Below are 23,404 nucleotides of genomic sequence, written 5' to 3'. Positions count from 1 at the left end.
TTTGAGACAGAGAGAGACAGAGCATGAACGGGGGAGGGTCAGAGAGAGAGGGAGACACAGAATCTGAAACAGGCTCCAGGCTCTGAGCTGTCAGCACAGAGCCCGACGCGGGGCTCGAACTCACGGACCGTGAGATCATGAACTGAGCCGAAGTTGGCCGCTTAACCGACTGAGCCACCCAGGCGCCCCTCCAGTTTTCTGTTTTAAAAACAAATCAGACTGGGGCGCCTGGGTGGCTCAGTCGGTTAAGGATCCGACTTCGGCTCAGGTCATGATCTCACCGTTCGTGGGTTTAAACCCCCATGTCGGGCTCTGTGCTGACAGCTCGGAGCCTGGAGCCTGCTTTGGATTCTGTGTCTCCCCCTCTCTCTCTGCTCCTCCCCCACTCGTGTTCTGTCTGTCTCTCTCTCTCAAAAATAAATAAACATTAAAAAAAAATAAAAATAAATCAGACCTTGTAATTGCAGCTACTTGATTTTTTTTTCACCTTCCCTTTATGAACATTTTGTAGCTTGGTACAGCTTTATAAGTAATTTTCCATATTATCCAAGCATTAGTCTGTTTGATTAAAAATATTCCATGGCTTTTCATTTTTGTCTCCCTGTTGTAAGAGGGATTTGGTACAGAGCTTCTCAGATCTCTGTGCTTTTTGGTAGAGCATTGCAGAAGAGGTATAATCAACACCGTGTACCCAGCCTTTTTATTGAAAAGAAGCAGCATATTTCTACCTCGGGGCCTATGAATTATTCAGACAAGTATTTCTTGTTCAGCCCCAAGGGGAACATGAGACAAAAGATCGAGTAGGAAGATCGCACCAGGAAAGTTTTCTGTTTCACCTTTGGAGCTTTTCGAGTCACCCGAGCTCTCCAACAAATGTCAGATGCTCGCCTTTCGAAAGGAGTAGCCTCAGGCCTGGTGAGGGGAGCTGGTGAGCGGGACCCAGGTGAGGCCGGGCCATCACCAGCAATGTCTGAGCCTTGTCTGGCTCAAAGGCATTCTTGCCAGTAGAAAATAGTAATCATAAACCCTTAAGACTTTTCTCAGTGCATCCTGACATATTCAGAAACTACGCAGACTAGAGGCAGGTTGAGGCCAGCAGGCCTACAAAGTTTAGGTCTTGATTCTTGGAGTCCAAAATACTGCTCAATGACTATACTTGGTGTGAGTTCCAAAGGGCAGAGTGGATGGTTCCTTCTTGGTGACCTTGTAAATGATGCACCATGGCCTGTGCTCTCCAGATACCCCCCACGGTCCATCTCACAGCTGGCAGATTCCCTTCCCGCTGGTGCTGCTGGATCTCCTGGTGTCTGGGGGGGGGGGCGGGCGGCCCCCCCAGGACCCCCGGGCCCTCCGGCCCCAGGCTGCACAGAAAAGCTGTGTTTCTATGGCTTGGAGCATAATAAGGGAAGGAGGCGGCCTTTGCAATAGAAGCTAAGGATGAGGCTCCAGGCCAGAAAAGGTGTGAGATTAGAATCCCAGCTCTGTCCCTCGCTGGTTTGGGGACCATGGGTAAGTCACCCTCTTTGTGCCTCAGTGTCCTCAGATGTATAAATGGGGTCAATACTAGCACCAGACACAAATTAAACACAGAACCGAAATCTCTTTATTAAGGCACAGTAGGTCCTTGCCTCTGCCCTCATAGAAACCAGACTGATTTGCAGGCCCCTAAGTTGAGGGGAAGGGGTCAACAGAGAGGTCAGAGGCCTCTTACCAGGCCGAGTCCCAGGGAGGAGCCAGGAGCTCGAGACTTCTGTGCTGGAAGCAGGGTAGAAACAGCCAAGATGACGGTTCTGACACTCGGGGCGAGGAGTGTGCAAGTGAGGGCTTGGGTCAGGCCAGGGCGAGGCTCAGAAGATCACAATGAGGAGTTTGAAGAGCACGAGCACTGGAGACCGCCGGAGACCAAACCACGAGAGTCAACCACAGGGGTTCCCAGGGAAAAAGCCGGCTACAGGCCGATTGCGGGTCGTAGAAAAAACCAGAGGGTGGAAAGTGCGTCCACGCCAGCAGTCAGGCTTGGAGAGGAAGGAGGGGAGCCGGAGGGACAGTCGGAGGGAGCTCTTCTGGAGGAAGGAAGCCACGACTGTTACAGGTGGAGCCCAGGTGGCAGATGGAGAGTGCGAAGAACCCAACAGACAGAAGCTCTGCCTGTTTCGTGAAGAACAAGGATTGGTTAGCTTCTAGGGCTTGTTAGCAATAGCATGTGCCAGATTGTCCGGCTCGGAGGACAGGGACGACTTAAGCAGAAATGCAAACACGTTAATATTGTTAGAAAAGCAGTAATGACTTGGAGGCAGATGGTATTCACTAAAGTTAATAGAAGGTCAGACTCGACAAAAGAAAAGTAAATTACACCCAGTGAAAATTAACACTTTTCTAATCGTTTCAGCCTTCATCTATATGTTTAAATTCACATATAGAGAGAAGGGAGAAGAGAAATAATGTGTTTACCGTTAATAATGATTTGGCACAAGATAAGGGAGGTAGAGAGCTGAGTGTGGGCAGGTATTAAGGGAGCAGGGAGCTGAAGGGATAAGGAATTACAAAGTAATGTTGTTGACAAGGGGAGGAATTCATAGAATGATCAGACTTTTCCCAGAAAATCTAAAGACATATTTTCATACCATTTTGCGTAAGTGAATACATTTACATACATTTCCATGCCATGTTTCATCCCCAGGACCCAAGATGAATTAATGAAACACAGAGCACCCTTCTCCACATCAGTTGTCCTGTGACCTGGAGTGGGGGTGGGGGTGGGGGGAGGGAAACAGGGCTGTCAGTGGGCTGGGGGCAGCTGGGCAGCACTGCTCAGGCCCAGGGCAGGCATAGAGACTCAAGGTAGCCAAGGACGGAATTACCAGGACAGGGACAGGCTCTGCAAACAGGGACGTCTGCTCAACATCTGATAACATCAGCCTGGGCTCATGGGGGCAATGCATGAGATTGGAGGATGAAAAGAACAAGAACTTGCAGGAGATGAATGAGCACGGCAGGGAGCCAGGAAGGTGATATGGAGAGGAGCTGATAAGGCGAGGAGGGGAAAGTATTGCTAAGAAATAAATGTATCCTAGATCATATTACCGGGATGCTCAGGTCTTCTTCTAAACCACTTGACAGGTTGAGAAAAGGCATGGAACAAAGGCTGGGGGGAGGGGGGCGGTGCTGCCCAGGGCTCCCAGAGTGGACAGCACATGGAGGGAAGGACACAGGGCTCTGAAGAGGGCTGTGAGCCTGAGAGGAACCAGGGGAGGAGGGGCTTAACAGAGGCACTGGTGAGCCAGAGCCTGCACCTCTGCAGGGGGCAGGAGGAGAGATGGCGTCAGGGGTCAGCCTTCACCTAAAGCAAGTCTTTGTGCAACAGAGGCAGTGATATTCCAGAGCTGATGCTCAGAGAAGAGAAAACACAGGGGCCATCCTCTTGAATGTTGAAGTTCCCAAGACAAGGCCTAGAAAGGGACAGAAGCCATCAGTCATGCAAAGGAGGGCAGCCAGAAGACTGGGGAAGGTGGTAAGTTTCACCACCTCCCCCAGAGGAAGTAGTGGTAAGAAACCACTGGTGGATCTCCCCAACGAGAGGGGAAGATGGCTGGGAAGAGAGGAGGTTGGAGGTGATGGGTTAGGCTAGGCCATTTGCCCAAGGACTGTGGCTGAGGCTTGTCTTCTGTGGAAGGGTCATAAGACATGAAAACCCCCAGTGCAGTCAAGATGGCTTCTGGCTAACAGTTTCATACTCAGGCTATCTTTTTTTTTTTTTCCTTAATGTTTATTTATTTGGGGAGAGAGACAGAGAGCATACACGTGGGCATGTGAGCAGGGGAGGGGCAGAGAGGGAGGGAGAGAGAATCCCAAGCAGGCTCCGCGCTGTTAGCACAGAGCCTGACATGGGGCTCAATCTCACGAACCATGAGATCATGACCTGAGTCAAAATCAAGAGTTGGACACTTAACCGACTGAGCAACGGGCACCCCCATACACAGGCTGTCTTGAAGGGGTTTCTCCATGATCTAATGTTTTCTGAAACATCAGAAATCTGAAGTGACATTAACAATGTTAGAAGTAGTGCTGTACTTCTGTTCCACGGCAGTGCATTAGTGGGAAAGACGCAGGGAGAATGGCTGAGCTGTTGGAAAAGCGCGTTCTATTACGAAATAGCAGGGGCGCCTGGGTGGCTCAGTCAGTTAAGCGTCCGACTTCAGCTCAGGTCATGATCTCGTGGTCTGTGAGCTCGAGCCCCACATCGGGCTCTGTGCTGACAGCTCAGAGCCTGGAGCCTGCTTTGGATTCTGTGTCTCCCTCTCTCTCTGACCCTCCCCCATTCATGCTGTGTCTCTCCCTGTCTCAAAAATAAATAAACGTTAAAAAAAAAAAAAAAAACGAAATAGCAGAGGCACGTCACATCGACGGTGGGTTTGGAAGGAGGACATCAATTATGCAGTGCAGTGGGTTATGTCTTATGGATTGTGACTACATTTTAAGTTGTTTTAACAGCTCTAAAGTTTGATCCAGAAGTATTCGTCACAACGAGGCTGGCTAATGACATTGTTCAGAGGAGAAAAAGGCTCCTCTGAAGTTCAAAGAAGGGCCCGAAGTTGGAGCTTTCTTTTAACTGTCTTCGGGCTTACATGCCTGTTTACTGTGAGAAAAGGCTTCATCCCATTCTGCATGAGGAGCCAGAAGGATTGCAGAGAGGGTTGGAATCGAGGGAAAGAGGTGAGCTCTGGCTTCCCTCCGGCGACTTGCACTGCTAAATTCTGAACCTTCGGTTTGTTTTCTCTCTCCCATCTTTTCAAGCGTCCATCTGTTTAATGAGATTTGGAGGGGAAATTGCTTGTGTCTCCTCTTTTACTGGTTAGAAGCATGTTTTCCAGTTTGTGCCTCTGTTGGCAGAGAGGTGCGGAATGAATGGGATGGAGTTGCAGGGGTTCGTTCCAGAGACAGGCATCCTGTGTCTGTGTATCTGTCTGCTTTCGGCATCAGTGTGGCGGGGGGCTCTGGGGTCGAGGGCGGCCCAGGGCACAGACACATCGGGCAGGGTTTCACCTCGGCACGGCTCGTTTTCCCACTGCAAAACCTGTCTTGAAGAGGGGCCCTTGATCTCTAATGCTACTCTGGGTAAGACAATTAAGCCAATGAAATAGCATCAAGATACCCTTCCTCTTTCAAACGCTGATCTTTGGAAATGGATCTCTTTCATCTGAAGTATCAATTTTCTTCCTGTACATAGAATGATTGGCAGGAACAAAGCCTTGCCATAGTCAAGTGAGAAGGCTCTTTTATCTATTAATTGCATTTTATTTACTTGATTGTTTTTTTTAAAAAATGCTTTTCAAATTAAGACCAATTTTTTCTTTGAAGAACGACCTAATGAAATATTTAGATGCTCTCCCTTCCCTACGCATCTGTGTGCTTACGGAGAGTACTCTCAAATGTACGGCGCTCAATTTCTACAGTATCTTCACTCGCTGTAACTGGGATTCAGACTAACAGTGCAAGAGAAGAAGTAGCGCATTCTGTTGGGGGATTAGGTCTTTGTTCTTTATTCTGCCTTCTCTCCCTCCTTGTAGTAGCACACACTACATTTTAGCCCCATGAGTAGCTCAAGGCCCTTTCGAGAACTCTTAGTATTTGGCATGAATATAATAACCTTTACAAAGAAACTGAAAGCCTCATAGGTCCTACCTGATGCGTTTGTTCTCACGACATGTGCTGAAGTGGACAATTTCTCTTTTTACTGCCGTGGAGACTGCTCTTGGTGACCGGCCCCAGGCTACACTGCAAATCAAGAGCAGATCCAGGGCTGGGCGATACTAAGATCGGATGTTTGTGGAGTCACAGAAGCGCCTACAGCTTGAGTGATAGCACGGCACAGGGGTTCAGAGCCTGGCGCGAGAGCCAGCCTGCCTGGGTTCAGGCCCCAGCTTTGTCACATGCTAACAGTGTGGCGCGAGAGAAGTTCCTTAATCTTCCTGCACTTCCGTTATGTCAGCTGTTTAACAGGGGTAACCATAGTACCCCTCGGTGTTATTGTGTAGTTAAACGAGCTCATACAGGCTGCATCACACTCCACAAACACTAGCTGTGAACGCTACTCTCATTCTGTATAATTTGAGTCGGTGGAAGCCCCTCTGTATCTACTTGACAGTGAGGGAGGCATCTCCTTTCCAAAAGATCTGCCCATGGGCGTGGCTTTCCTTCTGAACCGAATTTCAGCAGCCGGAGGAGCTGAAATAAGAATATGTCATGAAACGTGGTTGGCCAAAAGCTTGTGCTTTTGCTTTTAAGTATTACTTTCTGTTTCTCTGGGGCCCGTAGTCCAGCTTATTAAAGCCAAAAAGAGTAGGAAGGCATGGTGTGGTTTGTCAGGCAGAGACAGGAAGCATCTGGGCTCAGGGGGGCCAGACCAGGGTGGCGGCAGGCCCTGGACCTGAAGGGGGTGCTGGGCAGGCTCCATAGATTGGCCTGGGTAGCAGGGAGGGCAGAGCCTGCCATGGAGGCCGGCTCAGATGTCACACCTCTGAGGAGCCTTTCTTGACCCCTACCCACCCACCCCTGCAGAGGGGCCTTTGGCCCGTTGACTTCCCTCTCTTGAAGCACTTGTGGAACCAATGTAGGGTTCTTTCTTTGCAGATCTGTCAGGGGAAGGCGCCATGCCTGTGGTGACACAGCGGCCAGTATAGACCAGGAGTGTCAGGTAGATGAGGTATGGCAGGGAGAGATGGAGAAAAACAAGTTCAAGAGCCAACTTGACCTTGACAGATGTCATCATTCCCCTTTTACAAAGACCCCCCAAAGCACCGGGTGCCATCTCCCTTGAATGGACTTTGAGCGGGTATCATGGGAACACGCTATTTTTAACTAGGCTAACTATTTCTCTATGCGGAGTCCTTTGGGCGTTTGTTGGCTTGGCCTTGGCACAGTCCCTTCCCACCACGAGTACAGGAAGTGACACCGAGGCGGGGACTGGAGGATGCAGCCACACAGTTTCACACGAGACCATGGAGGCCGAGTCAGCTAGTTGATGGAACCTTCCAGTGCAGTGGGATCTGAGTGTGTCACAGGCCGGGTCTCAAAGAGGACGTGTTGTGCTATAAGGTGGGGCTCCTGCCAGGCGTGGTTGGCACAGCCAGGTCCCCAGGCCAACCTGTAGCACCTGCTCCAGAGGGGCAGCCCTCTGCCCCGGGGCCCTGGGGGACAGCAGTGGGCCCCTCTCAAGTTCAGACACCCTGTCTTGTCCCCAAGCGCATGCTTCTTTGTCAGCCCCTGTGCCCCATTTGAGGGTGGCAGTGGTCACCATCCGTAGGCCAGAGGCTGCTGTGGAGCAGTGTCCAGGCCATCCTGCCAGCGTCAGCCCTGGTCTTCCAGGCCCCATGTGTCCCAGGCTGCCTGCTCTCTGTCTCTCATTCAGTGAGACGATCATCCTCCGAGAAGCTGACCCATAATAACTGTGCCCATGAGAGACCTAGTTTCAGACTAGAAAGTGAAACGGTAAATTTATAAAGATTGATGCCTTTCCTGGGCCGCACCCCTGTGCTTTCTCACCCCTCGTCCTCCCCAGAGGCACTCCCCCTGTAAGCCGGATATCAGGCTCCACAGCCCATCCCAGAGACCCCATACTGAAATGGCCGTCCCCAGGCAGCCTGGGGCACCGAGGCAGACAGGTGGACGTGGCAGGGACCGAGGGATTGGGGCTGTGTCGATCCAGGCAGTAGCCCCGCCTCTGATGCAGAGAGAGACCCTCTTCCCAGGCCCCAGACTCTCTTGCCCTTTAGGCCAGAGCATCTCGCCTCTGTCCTGTGGTTACAGATGAGCCAAAGAGAGGACAGCCTCTGCCCTCGGGAGTGTCAAGGAAAGGGAGTAGTGTGTCACACGTGGCCTAGAGCAGCCCAGTCCTCCTGCCCCAGGGTGCCATACAAACATCATTAAATACCATTTCCTGTTTAAGGAAAACAGACACCCAAACACTGATCCTTCTGCTCAAATGAGTTCTCTTGTGGAGTTTCTGTCAGCCACCCCCTAGTCATCTCTTCACTTGCCCCGATGGTGACCCAGGACACATCCTCAGCCCTTTTTATCTGGTTCCCTCCATAGACTGTGAGCCTGGTGTCTTGTTCAGGGTGTGACTTCTGATCTTGGCCCCAGGCTGTGGAAGCCTCTGTTTGTAACCCCCGTCCCTACCCCAAACCCAGATTCAAGCAGCTTCCCTTGTTGCCACAGCACCAAGACGTGTCCCTTGAGGGTGGGCTCCTCTGGCGAGAGGAGAGGGGGCCGCGTCGCTCCAACTGGGTTTGCACGGTGCCCGCGCCCGTTTGGGGGTAGGATGCCAGCAGCGGTAGCGACAGTGAGCCTCCCAGAGCCAGGTCGGAGGTGCGAGCCACATGGGGAGGACATCTGAATAGGGGGAGGGATTGGAAATTATTTGGGGGAAGAACCAGGTAATTGAAAGGGTTTTTTTTTATGACTCAAGCTATGTCCTCACATCCTTTTGAAAATGCGTATTTTTAGCTTAAAGCATTTTCCGTTTGTTGGCGTGTATGTCCTCCTTGGAGCAAAAGGAGGGTCACCTGGAGATGTAGAACTTCCGCACCCACGTGGCTCCTGTGTGGCTTGTGGCCCTTGATCTTGCCAACCCCTCCCGCACTAAAAGCCCTCCCACCCCAAACAGCATCCTTTGGTGCAGAGATACTCTCTGCAGACATTTTCTGCTTGGTTTTTGGATTCCTCCTTCCCACTGCAGCATTTTCTCAGTGCTGGCCAGGGAGATATGGCATCAGGCCACCCGGCTTTCAGCGAGGACTGAAATCACAGACCCGGTGCAGGCTCCGAAATACCAGCCATGTCACTGGGCCTTCCTTCGCCGCGGCTTAAGGAAAAAATTAATTCTGTGTTTATTTCTATTTTCTGTTTGGGAGTCTTAGATGACTAATTACAGGCAGTGCAGTTCAGTGTCTCATTAGTAATTATGATCTAAAATTATTTAAAATCTGACATACTCTATCCAAACCATTTATTCTTAGAAATTCTGGCCCATTATTCCAGTATGATTTGACATTTCACTTCCACCGCATTCCTGCCTTGCCACGGTTGCTGCTCCCTGGCTTGGATCAGACTGTCTGATCCAAGTTTTCCCTTATCTGGGTTGTTCTGTGTTCCCAGATACCTGCCCCTAATTCCCCTTCCTTATTTCAGGTCCCCCTGGATTTGAGCCCTGCTACAGCACCCTCCTCCCCCACACCGCCTGTCCCTGAAGTCAACAAGAGGGCTGTCGCCATGAGAAAGTGGCATTCGGGTCCACCTGGGCTGGCTGTCCCCAACCCGCCTCTTGTCTGAATGGCTTCCCCATCATTCAGTGCTAGTCCCAGAGGCTCCCCACTCCCCAGGAGTGTTCCTGGGCTCTCTCTGGGACATGCCTGCACACATGTTGTCTAGACCTTCAGTTTGAGCCTAAAACCCTTCAGCCCAAAGGTCTGGGGAGGACACCCTGGAAGTTTCTCCCAGGTACTGCTTCTGGTGTTTCCTCACCAGTATCAGGGGTGAGAGCCTAAAGCGGCTGGGACATCTTTGGACCTAACACTCATCAGAGAGCGAAGGCATCGCAGGATTTAGAACACCAACGAAATTCCGTAGTCTAAGCACCCCTTTTTACGGATGGGGTAAAAAGCTGAGGCCAGAGGGGGGAAGGGACTTGCCAAGAGCACAGGGCAGCGGATGGCAGACCCAACCAGGAATCCTGACCGCATCATTCCCGAAGGCGTCACGTCCACTTTGTCTGTGAAGTGAGCGGTAGCGTCTGCCTTTTGACATCGGGGTGGGGGTGGGGAAGAGACGAGCTCCCAGGACTCCTCGAGGGTAGGCCCTGGCCCCGGAGAAGCCCGCTCATTGCTCTGGGGAGAAGGGGAGTAGGGGGCTCAAGCCTGTCTTGGTGGGTCGTGTAGCATCCGCTGAGCTTGCATCCTCTCAATTTTGCTCCCAATTGGAGTCAAGACTGGGTCTCCCCACTTGCCTCTTACCTGGCCCCCCTGCTGTGTAGCACCCCTTCTCACAGCCTGGATCAGCAGGATCAGCACTGATTTATGAGCCCAGCTGGGCGCAGGAGAGAGTAGCCTTTGGCACCCCTCCCGTTGCCAAAGGAGTGGGGGTGAGGGGTTGCTTAGGAGGAAGGAATGACAAACGGATTAGTGACAAAATACCAAAACTCACCAAGCCTCAAACCCTCGGACTCTAGGAGGGTGGTGGCCTGGAGCCAAGGCAGGCCCCCTCCCCTGCACAGATCACAGAAGCACACTCTGGGCCCTTTCCTTGGGGAGCCCCTGCTCTCGGAAGCCAGTGAGCGCCACTGACCAAGGAATGGGGTGCCAGTGTGCAGAGGCTCCCTCCAGGGGCACTGGGTGAGAGCACCGCCCAGGGTCTGGAGGCAGCCTTGCCCCTGATGTCCCTCCCCGGGGCCTTGGCGACCTGCTGCAGAGGGAGACCAGAACCACAGTCTGAGGGCCCACCCCTAGCTCCCAGATCTGGGCCCCTGCATCCAGAAAGCTCCAGGCCTGCAGGAGCTTTAGGAAAGCCCTTTGAGAACTCCTCTGCCAGGGTCCCTGGGACTCCAGCCCCTTTGCCTGGCGGCAGACCCCCGGTCCCCACGGTTACTTGACCGCTTTCACCTCCCGCCAGGCTCACTGACTGACGCGTGATCTCTCTTCCCTCCCTTTCCTTATCTGCTTGGTATTTATGGGACACCTGCCTCTTCAGATACCTCTGCAGGCATTGTTTCTCTTCAAGCCTTTCAGAACATCTTCAGCTGGAGGCTTGTGAGCAGGAGGGGACCCGGCACTTGGGCACCGGCACCTTCTCTGTGTCAGGTATTGCTCTGGCTTCACCTTCAGCATCATGGATTCTGCACAATGGCCTCTTAGTTACTGCTGTAAGAATTAAATGGCATGATGTACGTAAGCTGTGTGGAGCCTGGTTCTGTGCCAGATACTGGACTAGACCACTCCCCTCAAGTCTCGAAGGAGAGCCATAAACATGTATAAGTAAGTGTAGGAAAAGTCACAGGGGAGGGGCACCTGGGTGGCTAAGGCGGTTAAGCATCTGGCTCTTGATTTCTGCTCGGGTCATGATCTTGAGGTTCATGAGGTTCAAGCCCCACATCAGGATCTGTGCTGACTGCACGGATTCTCTCAGTCTCTTTCTCTCTCTTTCTCTCTCTTTCTCTGCCCTGCCCCCGCTCTCTCCCCCCCCCCCCCCCCCCACTCAAAATAAATAAACTTTAAAAAAAGTATTTTAAAAAAAAGTCACAGGGGCTCTGGTAGACAGAGGTACAGGTCACAGGTTGTCTGGTGTCATGAGGGAAGAGGGACAGACACGGCTCCACCGAAGGTGTGACCTGGAGGCCAGGATTCAGCAGCAGAGTAGAGATGTCGACTCTTCCACAAGTTAGGGACAGATGGAGCTTGAATACCTAGTAAACAAACTAGCTCTTGGAGATCTACATGGGACAGTTGGGGCCCGTTAGTAGACAATGGTGAGCAGGTACTATTAATTTTGTTAGAGGTGGTTCTGTAAGGAAACATTCTTTTTTTTTTTTTTTTTTTAAGAGATTCCTGCTGAAGTATTTAGGGATGAAGTGTCACAGTGCCTATAGTTTACTTCAAAATACTAACGCTTGCCCCCAAAATAGATAAAGCAAGTGTGAAAAACGTTAACAGTTGTTAAATTTAGGTGATAGGTATATAGATGTTCATTATATCAGCCTTTCAAATTTTCTGCATGCTTGAAATTTTTCAAGATTAAAAAAAACTTAAGACAAAGTAGTGAGATCAGGTTTGCATTTTGAAGTGATCAATCTAGAAGCTGTGGAGGATGCGTTAGTAGAAGCTAAGAGACACCAAGGACTGGACTCCACTAATAACATCTTGACAGTCCAGGAGAAGAGATTTCGAGAAGGCGGATGCAGTAAGGCTTGGTGAGGGAATTGGAAGGTTCTCGTCTGATTCTCAGATACCCGGGTCAGGTACCTGGATGGATAAGACGACTTCACCAACAAGAGGAAACACAGGAGGAAGGGAAGCAATGGGAGGAAGGAAGGTACAAGCCTTGCACATGGTCTGGAGGCAGAACATTCCAGGGCAGGGGCCATGGTTAGGAAGCAGTGGTGGCCTGGAGGTGGCAGCTGAGCTGCGAATCAGAGAGAGAAAGAAAGAGGGCCAAAGATGGAACCCAAGGAGCACCAGCATTCACAGAGTGGGAGAGTAACTTGGCAAATGAGGACACATGGGTTCTGGTCATTTACACAGTTTTCCCATGCACCCAGCTCATCCAAACTGTAGCTGGGATTTGGGCCTGACCCTGCAGATCCCCAAGCCCTCTTGTTCCCATGGCCCCACTCAGTTCTTGGCTCCGGGCTGTGGCCGGCCTAGGGCCCTGTGAGGTTTATGGGATGTCCATGAAGGAAGGGTCCCGGTGAGCAAGATCACTGTGATAAGTGTGAGAGACAAGAATGACTTGAATTACAGACATGGTCCCACACAGAGGAGCTGGGAGCCTTTGAGCTTCTCTGGGCCTCAGTGTCTTCCTCCACAAGTAGAGGTGGTGATGGGAGAATCAGATGGGATCACATGTGTGAGCGAGAAGGACTTGAATGGTGTCTAACAGTGAACGGGTGCCTTGGTTCCTAGGAGGGAGGTGAAACATGCCCTCTCGTGTCTGCTGGAGACCCGATTCTCCTGCTGGGTGCCAATGTCCGGGGGAGGGGGCGTGCCCCAAGCTGATATCAACGGTGACCTTTTCTGCAAAGACTCTTGAACACATGTGCACACACACACACACACACACACACGCACACACACACACAAAACCTGGGATCTGGCCTCTCCAGGAGGTCAGTTTTGATTAGATCTGTAATTGCAGTGCTGGCTGATGTCCTTCCAAATGAAGGAGAAACTGCTGGCCCAACCCTGCAGGGGAGCCTAGGGGACATGATGCTGAGTCTTTCTTCATAAAGAAAGGAGCAAAGCTGCCTATTGCAGACAACGGCTCCCCCCTCCACAGGGATCCGAATCTCTCTCCCTCCCTGCACCCCCGCGGGTTTTCTCTCCTCCTCTGCTTCCGGGGCAGCGGGAGTCCAGACAGATGCATGGGGCTAGAACCAAAGTCCAAGCAAGTGATCCCTGCAGGGATCCCCCAGAACAAACTAGAAGCAAAATCTACTTCTTCCTACAGACAACATGCGTTTTTCCAGGCCTTTCAAAGCCAGGCAGGTCAATCGAGTTATAATTGGCAATCTAATTAGAACTCCCACAAGCTGTTAAATTCTTTACCTGCTGCCTGGCATCTTACACAGAGGTGATGCATCTGCTCCTGCCTCTGGCATGATGAAAGAAAGCCGGCTACAATCCCATCCTTCTTGCCGGCAACAGCCCCCTCCAGCTACCCACCCCCCCCCCCACTGCCACCACGCGGACGCCCACATGCCCACCAGCAAGTATGACATGGGACACAGCCCAGTTGACAAGAAAATTGGCTTTAGAGAAATCAGGCTGAAAGGGCTGTGTTGCTGGATGATCTTGGGAGACTAAAGGGGAGAAACGAAGCCCCCAGCCCCGTTTTCCCGGATGTGGGAGGTGTTCTGAGGGTGGTTCAGTGGTGCCTTAAGCTTCCCGCAAGTCAGATTGCTCAATGACAGAAGAAAACGTGTCCCTCTGCTCCCTTTCTGCATCCTTAACCCTGAAGAAAATAGAAGTTTTGTGCCGACCCCCCTCCACCATCAAGACAACAGTGTGCTTTGGCCGACAGGATGGGCGGATTTTATGGCACCAGCGTCACCTGCATCTTCTGTGGTCCCTCTGCTACTGGGCCAGGGGCCTCTTGCGGCTCCTGCTCGCCGGTAGATGCAGGCAGTGTATGCCAGAGCCGGCCAGCCAGCTCCGTTCATCCTTTCCCAGCTCTGCCCAGAGTGACCTCGTGGGTAGCTTGAAACCAGCCATGGTGGGAGTCTTGATACCCTAGAAATTGGCAAGCACTACAAATCAGGGCTTTTTCTTCTCTTTCAGAGGGCCAGCAGACCAGCACAACACTGGACCTACAGATCTAGGTGGTTTCACAGGGGGAAGGGAGGCAATGGGGGAGCAGTGGGTAGGCAGAGAAGAACACACGTGTCCCTGCCTCAGGACTTCCAGGGCGGCAGGTACTCGTGGGACAGGTAGAGTGGAGCTCACCTTGCCACTCTAGATAGAGACAGAACAGCTACGGGGAGGCTCAGGGGAGAAAGAATGAGACTCAGAATTGCCTGGGTGGGTGGCAGGAAGGAAGGTGTGGTTTGGAGCGAAAAGTCCTACATTTGAATTCTAGCTCTCCCATTCATTGGCGATGCGTAGGACCTTGGACATGCTATTTAACCTTGGACATGTTATTTAACCTCTGTCATACAAGGGGCCCCTGGGTGGCCCAGCCAGTTGAGCATCGACTTGGGCTCAAGTCATGATCTCGCGGTTTGTGGGTTCGAGCCCCACATCAGACTCTGCTGACAGCTCGGAGCCTGGAGCCTGCCTCAGATTCTGTCTCCCTCTCTCTTTGCCCCTCCTCTGCTCGTTCTCTCTCTCTTTCTGTCTCTGTCTCTCTAAAATAAGCATTATTTAACCCTCTCCTACATAACACCTTAGCAGAGCTGTCGTAAAGGTTGAACACAGTTCTGAGCACTCCCAGCACATAAGATCTGCCTGGCAGCTTCTAGTCTTCCAGGCCCTCCTTCTCCCAAAACAGTGTGGCTGTGAGAATCATGTGTGAGGTGAAGAGATCCCCCAGAGGCCACAGAGGATGGCCGTTGGGTCTCCCCACAGTCCTGCTCTTCACCGTTCTTTGAGACAAGGAGAGGGCTCACTCCCCAGTACAGCATCACCACTGGAGAGCAGCGGGTGCCCGAGTGGGTTACAGGGAGGCTGAGACCTCGTCCCCTCAGCTCCTTGGCAGCCAGAGCCTCTGGGCAGGTCCCCCTGGGCTGTGAGCAGCCACCTGTGTGGGCCCCAGGGAGCGGCACAGTATTACCTTTCCTAAACCCACATGGCGTGAAAGTCACACGTGCTGCAGCTCGGGAGCAATCCTTGCTGTTGCTTTGATTTGCTCTTCCGTTGTCCCGTGTCCCTGCAAATGAGCGGTTCGACCCCTCCCAGATCTGTTGGGAGCTCTGGGCGTGGGCTTGGCTTGGGAGAAGGCTCCTTGTTAGCTACAGCCCGTCCAACAGCAGGTGGCCCCTGCATGTTAGCTATGCCCGAAAAGCCTCTGTTCCGGAGACCGGGCACATCACTGTGCTCCTCTCTTTAGAGTGCTGGGGGATTTTTGAGGAAATGACTCTAATCTTGATGCTGATTTATTCCATATTGAAGTGGTCAGTGATAAGAGCTCAATCGTGCTGGAAAAGAAAGTGCCACGCCGAGTCTCTGTCCCATTTCCACAGCAGCCATGTGGCTCCCTGCGGGCAGCTGCTCCCACAAGTGCCCTAGCTCGTCTGCCATTGTCACTGTTCCAGTCCTGGGACAAGGTCTGGGGGCCCTGGGGCAAAAGTTTTGGTAAAAATCCTCATTTCTGAGCAAAGTGCCTGTTTTCTTCTCTCACTAGAGGGTAGCTCTCCTGTCCTCTGGCGCACCAGGAATGGCACAGGGCGTGAGGGGGAAGCGCTCGGGGACAGGCGGAGCACTGGCCAGCGAGCCCCCTGCCCTGCCTTCCTGCCTGGATTGGAATCTCTCTTGTTATTTGTGGAAAAAATTTTCCAAGGCCTATCAATCCCAGTCCTCTCTCCCCATCAGAAGTATCTTATCATTTCTGTTTGTTTCTCTTTAAACATGGAAAAAATAGCTGGTGCCAGACCCTGGCAGGGGTGGGGAAGGCGCCTGCCAAAATGACCTCGTCCCCCGTGGCAGGTAGTGAATCACCGGCATTTGCATCTCCGTGCGTTGGCGCGTTGGCGAGAGAACCGTCTGTCTCCATCAGGGGCGTGGCACTGCCGTGGTGACCTGGGGCCAGCAGCCCCCAGCAGGGCCTGTTGAAAACCCAGACTCGGGGAGCACCCCGCTTTGCGTCATCCTGGCGGCTGCCTGTGGAGCTAGTGTTCTCCATGGAGCCCGGATGCACCCGCATCCCCAGGTGGCCTTCAGGGCTGGGGTCTGGAAGCTTTGCTGGCCATCCAGGCTGAGGGGCACACCCATCGCCCCACCACCCGGACAGCACCGTCCGCTCCTGGGCCAGCCTCCACTGCACCCAGAGTTACAAGTTAGCACCGAGCTTGGACGAGGTTTCCACGCCCTTCTGGCGGGCCCTGGCCTGGACAGCAGTGGGGGGCTGGCTCACAGCTGGGAGATGACACCCATACTGCAGTCATTGATGAGTGCCCACTGGGTCCTAAGGACCACACCGGTCTCTCGGGATACAGAGACGAGTCGCCGAGGCCCCTGCCTCCGGGTGCCTGAGTCTGCACAGGTCAGAAGCTGGTAGCCCTTTGCGTCTGCACTGTTGGCTGTTTGCGCTTCCCAGGGCTTCCTGTAAATCCAGCCGTCTTCCAGTACCGCCAGTGAGCCCACTTTCTGACCCCACTCCACACTGGGCCGAAGTGTCTCCAGCCGCTGGCTGCCTTTCAGGTGTCAGAGAGAAAGCCACGCTGCACTGCCCAGTGACCCCATAGGCCCCACTCAGCCCAGGCAACACAGCATAGCAGGGAGCGAGGTTCCAGGGCCACTCTCTGGGCTGTGGTGGCCTCTCCTCCTCTAGGAAGCCCTCCCTGCCCCTTCTTGGCATGCTGTGGGCAGTCTTCCCTGAACCCCACAGACTGCAGAAAGAGGCTCTTCCCTATGGTGCTTTCTCTAGTTAACATTTAAGTTCTCAAACCGGAGGCGTAACAGGTGGTCTGAAAAACACTTGCTAGATGGAAGATTTTACCAAACCCCTAGAATTTTCATATTGATCACCTACCCTTTGTTTTCTAGGTTAGGAAAGTGAGGCAGACAGAAGGTTCTGCCCAAGTAGGATGGTTGGCAGTGGGCCACAGAGCAAGCCCAGACAGTGTGCCCCCCATCAGCAGGATGTCCCCCACAGCCCTGTGTTTCTGCCCCAGGGAAGGCCAGGACTTTTCAGTGCAGTGACATCCCAGTGGAAGGTGTGACAGCCTCCCCCTGCCCCATCTGAGGACAGGTTAAAGCAGAGGCCCAACGTGAGTCTGTCAGGGTCACTGGGAAGGAGGCCCAGCCTTGGACCTTGGGGATGGGGCTGGGGTTTCTAGGACTCCCCCACTGTCGATGGCCCAGGGGCTCCCAGCAAGCCCTCAGCTCAGTTCTGCGGTGTGAATTATTCTCCTGAGGACAGAGAACCTGCAGCTGGGGCTTGTCAGACACATCCCCCACCAGAGCTCTGGGCCATGTCTCTCCCTCCATACCTACCTGTCTCCATCGCCTCATGGGGAGCTAAGCATCTGCCTGGGCCTCCCTTCTCACCTGTGGAAGCCAGGGTGCCAGGACCCCAGGGGAGGGCTGGGCTGGAAGTTTATTCGGAGCTTCCCTGGCCCACACCTCTCTGGCTGAGCTGGACCAGCCTGGGGTGGGACGCCATCTTCCCGAACACACCTGGGGTGCCAGCAGCCTCCCGTGAGGCTGGGAGGCTGGGCCTTCGCCCCCGGGGAGTGATTAGCACCAAACTTTCCACTGCGTGGATAACTCGGGGCCGTGGGGAAGCGCTGACTTCCAGGCCGCCCTGGGCTGCTATGTCCGCCTGACTTGTTTGTCGGGGAAGGTAGATAAAAATAAATAAATCAGTCAACGAGGGAGATGTAGAAGTAAGTCAACAGGAGTCTCTTGCCCATTACCAATGGAAAAGTACGAGCAAGGGGAGCCACATTAGCACCCGCAGAAAATGCTGGCCGGGATGTGGCCGGTCCCACAGCACCAGGGCCAAACTGCAGATTCCTCTCACCTAAGAATTGGTAGCTAATATTTATGTCCACCCTGAGGCTCTGCACTAATACTCGTTGTAAAAACCAGGCGTGCAATTTAAATGGCAGATTGGGTCAGGGGAGGATGGAGAATCATCTGGAAGTTTACCAAGAACTGTCACGGGCTTCAGAGTAAGGAGAATGCCCAGCATCCCAGGCTCAGCAGGCCCTGTCCCCTCTGACCCCTCACCAGGGCCCCCTGTTCAACCCGAGTCGCACAGAGGCAGACCTTCTCGCTCATGTCCTTTGATAGTGCAGGGGACTTGCCTAGCAGGTGCACCATGCGGAGCTTTATAGGTGCTTATGCTGGTGTGTGTGTGTGTGTGTGTGTGTGTGTGTGTGTGTGTGTAATTTGTGAGTGCCTTGCTTTGGGCTGCAGTGGATAGAAGGGAAGGGGAGGGGAGAGCTTACCCCACCAGACACAGGGATTCCCCATTGCCCTTGGCCTAGTCTCCAAGGGCCTGCTGGCGGTGGTATCTGACCCTCAGGCTTTATACACAGATCAAAGTGATTCACCTCCCAGGGCTGGGGTGGGGGCTGTGCTTGGGACCAAGAGGGAGCAGCTCGAAGGCTGCCTTTGAGCCGTTTCCAGGGAGGAAGCAGCTGCCTTTTTAGCCTTCTCGATGAAGTCAGAGAGGGGCTCTGACATCTTTTTCCTAATGAAATCTCCGCACCATTCTGAAGAGCAGGTAAAGAAAGGGACTTGGGGTGCTAGATAGCTGGGTCCTAATTAGGGCAGGAGAGACTGCTGAGAGCACAGGATACCCCATCTCTGATTTGGAGTGTGACCAGTGTCTTAAATGATCTCATTTGCCAGTAGACATTACAGATGGGGGGAGGGGGGAGTGTTGTAAAATTAACACAGCAGGCCGAATAGAAGGGAGCTGGGCTTTTCCTGCTCTGCATGGCAGAGTCCAGACCTTGAGGGACTGCCGTGCAGGTGACCGTCTGGGCCACTAGCACAGGGTGCTGGGTGGGGTGGGCATTCATCACGTCACGCAGATGTGAGCAGCCCCATCAGCCCCTCTCAAGGTAGGTCCTGTGGTACTCACCTAGGTCCAGAGAGCCCACAGTCTAGCCCCACTGGAGTGGCATCCCCTGCATGGAAGAAGGACCTAGTGTCCAGGCTAACAGAGCTGGACTGGGAAGTCCTGTCCCCAGAGCTCCTTCTGCAAAGAGGACTGCTCCCTGGACAGCCCAGTCCAGAGCCAGCTAACCCTGAGAAGCCCTCTTATAATGTGTCTCTTGGTCCCCTAAATGCCCAACACCTTCTAGAGACCCCGGTACCCTGACCTAAGAGAAACAGCCCTGAGCTGGTCCTCCACAAATCTGGCTTCTGAGACCCAACTTGGCCTCTACCTGGCTTGGTGCCTGACCCAGGTGCTTGCCCGCCCAGGACCCTTTCCTCACTTTTCTGTCATCAGTGAAGCCCCTCCCAAGCTTGGCTGCCCACATGCCTGCCCACAAGGAGCTTTTTGAAGTAGCTCTGTGGCCATGAGCCAGTCATGCCCAACTCTGAGCGTCAGCCTTCCCATTAGTTAAAAAAAAAAAAAAAAATGGGTGGGAGCATTGTGTTATCTCTTCTGGAATGACCTCCCTCGTGCTCCTTCCAGCAGGCCTCACTCTGTTCCAGATGCTGGACCTCCACATGTACCGTCACCCCTGCTGGGCTCAGGGAGCTCTCTGGGGCAGGACCCTCAGCAAACTAGCCACCCCCCCACACACACACACACTGGTACCAGAACACCCACAGGTGCTCAGTGGAGTTTATAGAAGGGAGGAAAGGACTAGAAACGGCTTTGGTTACAGCAGACCAAACAGAGCCCCAGCCTGGGACCTCAATGCTGTTCCTCAGCTCACTCTGTCACCTGGGTAGATCAGGGCCCCTGTTTCCTGCCTGTGAAATAGGAGGGTGGCCCTTTGGGGAATGCTCATGTGCCCTTCTTTGCCATCCCTGACCACCCTCTGGGCATTTGTCTACAGCAGCGGCAGGCTGTGGGTCTTTGGTGCTGGGAAGCTGCTGGCAGGCGGGCTGACTGTGGTCCCTTCCCTAAAATGTCCCTCTGATCCCCAGCAACTGTTCTCTGAAAGCCACCACAGCACGTGGATATTTTGGCACCGACAGTGAAGTACCCAGTTTCAAAGAAATTAGGCCAGAGGAAATTTGGGGCCAAATTGGGATTTCTGTGTGAAATCCACTTGAGGCTGGACGGGCCCTTTGGCTTATGACCAGACTGCCCCCATCCTCACTGCTGGCACGTTTACTGCTGGACAGCCTATAGCTCTGCTATTTGAGGAATCAGCTCCTCCAGAATATTCCAGACCATTCTGGAAGAAAGCAGCTTTAAGCAATGCCAGTCAGATGCTTTAAGAAAAGGAAAAGCCACAGTCACATTGTCTTGGGGCTTAATGGCTCCTTCTTCTGAACCCACCATTCAGTCTCCTTTGGGTACCATGCTCAGCAGCAGAAGTCAGTGAGTTGGGGAGATTAGGGAGGCCTGAATTTACTGTTCCTCTAATGCCCTGGACTGAGAGAGAGAGAGAGAGAGAGAGAGAGAGAGAGAGAGAGAGAGCTTGTGTGTATGTGCGTGTGTGATTCTGGAAGCTTTCTTCGGATCCTGAAGGACTATCAGATATAAAGCGGAGGGGACTTTTTCCATATGACTCAAGAAGACTAAATGAACATCAGAGAACAGTAATTAGATAAAAAGCCTAATTAGGGCTCTACATTTTTAACTGACAGTTCAGACTGCCCACTAATGGTGTGGGCTGCCCGGGGTGGTGGTGAGCTCCCCGTCACTGGAGGGTGTAAGCAAGAGTGGGAGGCTGCCTGTCAGGGACTGCAGCAGGGGCTCGTGCGTCATGAAGCAGAGGCCCAAGCCCCCTCCTCACGCCAAGGAGCTCTGCTTCCGTGGATGGTTGGCTGCTGGCTTAGAAAAATAAGAGGTTTGGGAAAAATTGAGTTCTGTTTCCTTCTGAGTTGAGTTAAATGCTATAAAGACCTGGTCTCCAGAAGGCACATTTCTTCAAATAAAACACTTGACCTGGAAAAGGGGCCTGTGAGAGGACAGCTTCCCACAGCCGGCCGATCTCCTGCCTGAACAAAGGTGCCAGCTGCCTCTCGGGCACGTCTGGTCCTCCCTGGGTGGAGGAAGGGAGGCGCTGGGGTCTTTGCCTCCCTCCTTCTGGAATCCTCAGCACCAATTCACAGCACACCCTGAGGGAAAGCCTCCACAGGGTGTCTGTTGGGTTCAGACCACTGCCCCTCCTCGCCCAGGCCTGCCCAGATTGTCCTGTAATGTCTGCCATGTCCATCTCTGGCCCCACCATGGATGGAGCAAGGCCAGCTACGTGGGGGCCTGGCTTCCACTCACCTTGTCACAAGGAGCCACTCCTCAGGGCAGCCTGAACAGTCGCTGGCCCTTCCCCAGGAGCCGCTCAGCCCACATCTCCCTCCTCCCCTTTGTCCCTCAGCCTCTTCCTTCCTGCTCTTCAGCCCCCGTCCCCAGTACCGGATGTCAGTGGCCCTTTGCTCTGAAGGTCAAGCGGCCTCGTGAATGTTGTGTCCCTACACGAGGGCCAGGTGGGGTGGACGGGACCCGGACAGCCGCGGGTGGGGGCTGCGGCAGCCTCACCTGCTGTCCGTGGTTAGATGGGTGTGCGGCTGCCGGGAATGGCTGGCCCCGGCCTTTGGGGAAACTGGGGGCAAAACTAAGTAAAATGGCTAAAACAAAAAGACCCGCCCCTTATCAGTTTCTACCCAAAACTTCTGACCTGCCGAGCCACCTCCAGAAGGCTCTTCTCCAGGGCGCCCCAAACTCATTCTGGACCGACGTAGCAAAGGGGGTTGAATTGCAGCGTGTGACCCCCGCCGCGCTCTGGAGGTGCAGTGGGCAGCGGCATAGGCTGTAGGGCAGTGACGCCTGGCATCAGCCGGGACACCTAGAATCTGGCCTCTGGAGCTCCTGGCCTGGTTAGGCAGGCCCTTCCAAGCCTGGCATAGTTGGCCAAGGCACACACGCTCGGCCCCCTGGCAAGCCAGTGTGCATTTCTAAGCACTCAAAACACACAGAAATGAAACATAAAACAGAGCCCAGGAGAGCCCAGACCTCACCCAGAGCCGCTGGAATCCAGGTAGAGAAGCTGAGCGCCACCCCCACCCCATCTGAGTGTGTTTTCAGTTCCTTTTCAAGGCATCATTGGGAAGCGGGGCGGGGCTCAGGCTGCCCCTTCAGTTGCGCCCACAAAATGCTGGTGCTCACAACTGTCAGTGCTTTTGATGCTTCCCAGAGAAGAAAGGGCCACTCCCGGGGCGGGGGGGGCGGGGAGCCGGCGGCAGCCCCCCACCTGGCCTTCCCACCGCTGCTCCCAGAAAACCTTTGCAAGGCCACCATCTCCCGCGGCCTTCTCAGGGTGGCCCTGCTTGGCAGTCCATTTAGATTCTGACTTAAAAGGAAACTATCTTTGAGGGCACCGCCGCTACCACCCGGCTTCTCTCTGATGGATCGCATCCTCAGGAAGGAGAACGCAAGTACCTGACCAGAAGGGGGACTGGCGTCCTGCTTTCCTCGGCGATGCAGTATCTGTAGGGGAGACGGTGGCAACCCCCTGGGAACAGAGCGCCTCTTCCCGTCGGGCTCAGCCGCCTCAACGATGTCCCCAGAAGGCACACGTGGAGGCTCTGAGCGATCGGGCTCTGATGCGAGTGTGGACGAGGGTGACCCGAGGCCAGGCCTTTTGGTACTCATTGGTTGAGAGCACTGGCAAGAAGTCATGCCCGCCCCCGTCCTCCCACCATCAGACAGTGTCCCGTGCCATCCGCTTGTCTGTCTTCCCACCCGTTCACCAAACATTGACCAAGAACCCCCTCTGTGTGCAAGGACAAGCCAGATGGCCCTTGCTGTCACAAGCTCTACCCAGAGGCACACAGGACGGCAGTGGAGGGTCCTGCAACCCTGGGCATCTCGGGAGGGCCTCCCCTCCCCCTAGGTCATTAAGAGTAACGATAACGGTCAGGGTCTTGTTGATGATGGTGACCATTCACCAGAGGTTTACTGAGCGCTCTACAAACTTGGGCTCTTGTAGCCTCGTGACTGTCCTGTGAGTTGGCATTTGTCCCCATTATACAGATCAAGTATCTGGGACCCGGAGGAAGTTGTCCAAGTCACTGGTGGGACTGGCTCACACCCAGTCCCAGTGAGCCCCAGGCCATGCTCTTAACCTACACCTCCCACTCTCTAAGAGGGAGCCGGGCCTCTCATCTGCGTGGCACGGGTCCTCTGGCGGTGGCCAGAGCCCGCACAGCTCTTTGTAACCCCTCGCCTGCATCCTGATCCCCCAACAAGCTACCTCTAGTCAGCACAGCCGCCGCTCAGGCTACAGCCAGGCAGCTCTGTCACCGTCCCAGAGGGTGACGGGCTGAGAAGATGGGCTTTCCTC

General features: G+C 53.7%; 1 protein-coding gene across 10 annotated transcripts in view; it reads left to right on the top strand.

The window, feature by feature from the left end:
- TTC7B (tetratricopeptide repeat domain 7B) overlaps nt 1–23,404 on the top strand; it is a 253,786-nt gene that overhangs the window by 221,131 nt on the left and 9,251 nt on the right. Inside the window, exon 20 of one of the 10 annotated variants that reach the window (XM_042990368.1) lies at nt 10,744–11,004. The exons of 7 other annotated variants lie outside the window; for them this stretch is intronic. In XM_042990368.1, the coding sequence (XP_042846302.1) occupies nt 10,744–10,806 (63 nt within the window). In that variant the 3' untranslated portion in view covers nt 10,807–11,004. Of the gene's footprint in view, nt 1–770; nt 1,248–10,743; nt 11,005–23,404 lie in introns of those variants that run through there. 2 more of the 10 variants (XM_042990369.1, XM_042990366.1) reach the window with 2 other exon arrangements.

The sequence above is a fragment of the Panthera tigris genome, chromosome B3, assembly GCF_018350195.1.
Source record: "Panthera tigris isolate Pti1 chromosome B3, P.tigris_Pti1_mat1.1, whole genome shotgun sequence".
Lineage (NCBI taxonomy): Eukaryota > Metazoa > Chordata > Mammalia > Carnivora > Felidae > Panthera > Panthera tigris.
Note: the sequence above shows the minus strand (reverse complement) of the source record. Positions and strands in the feature narration are given on the sequence as shown.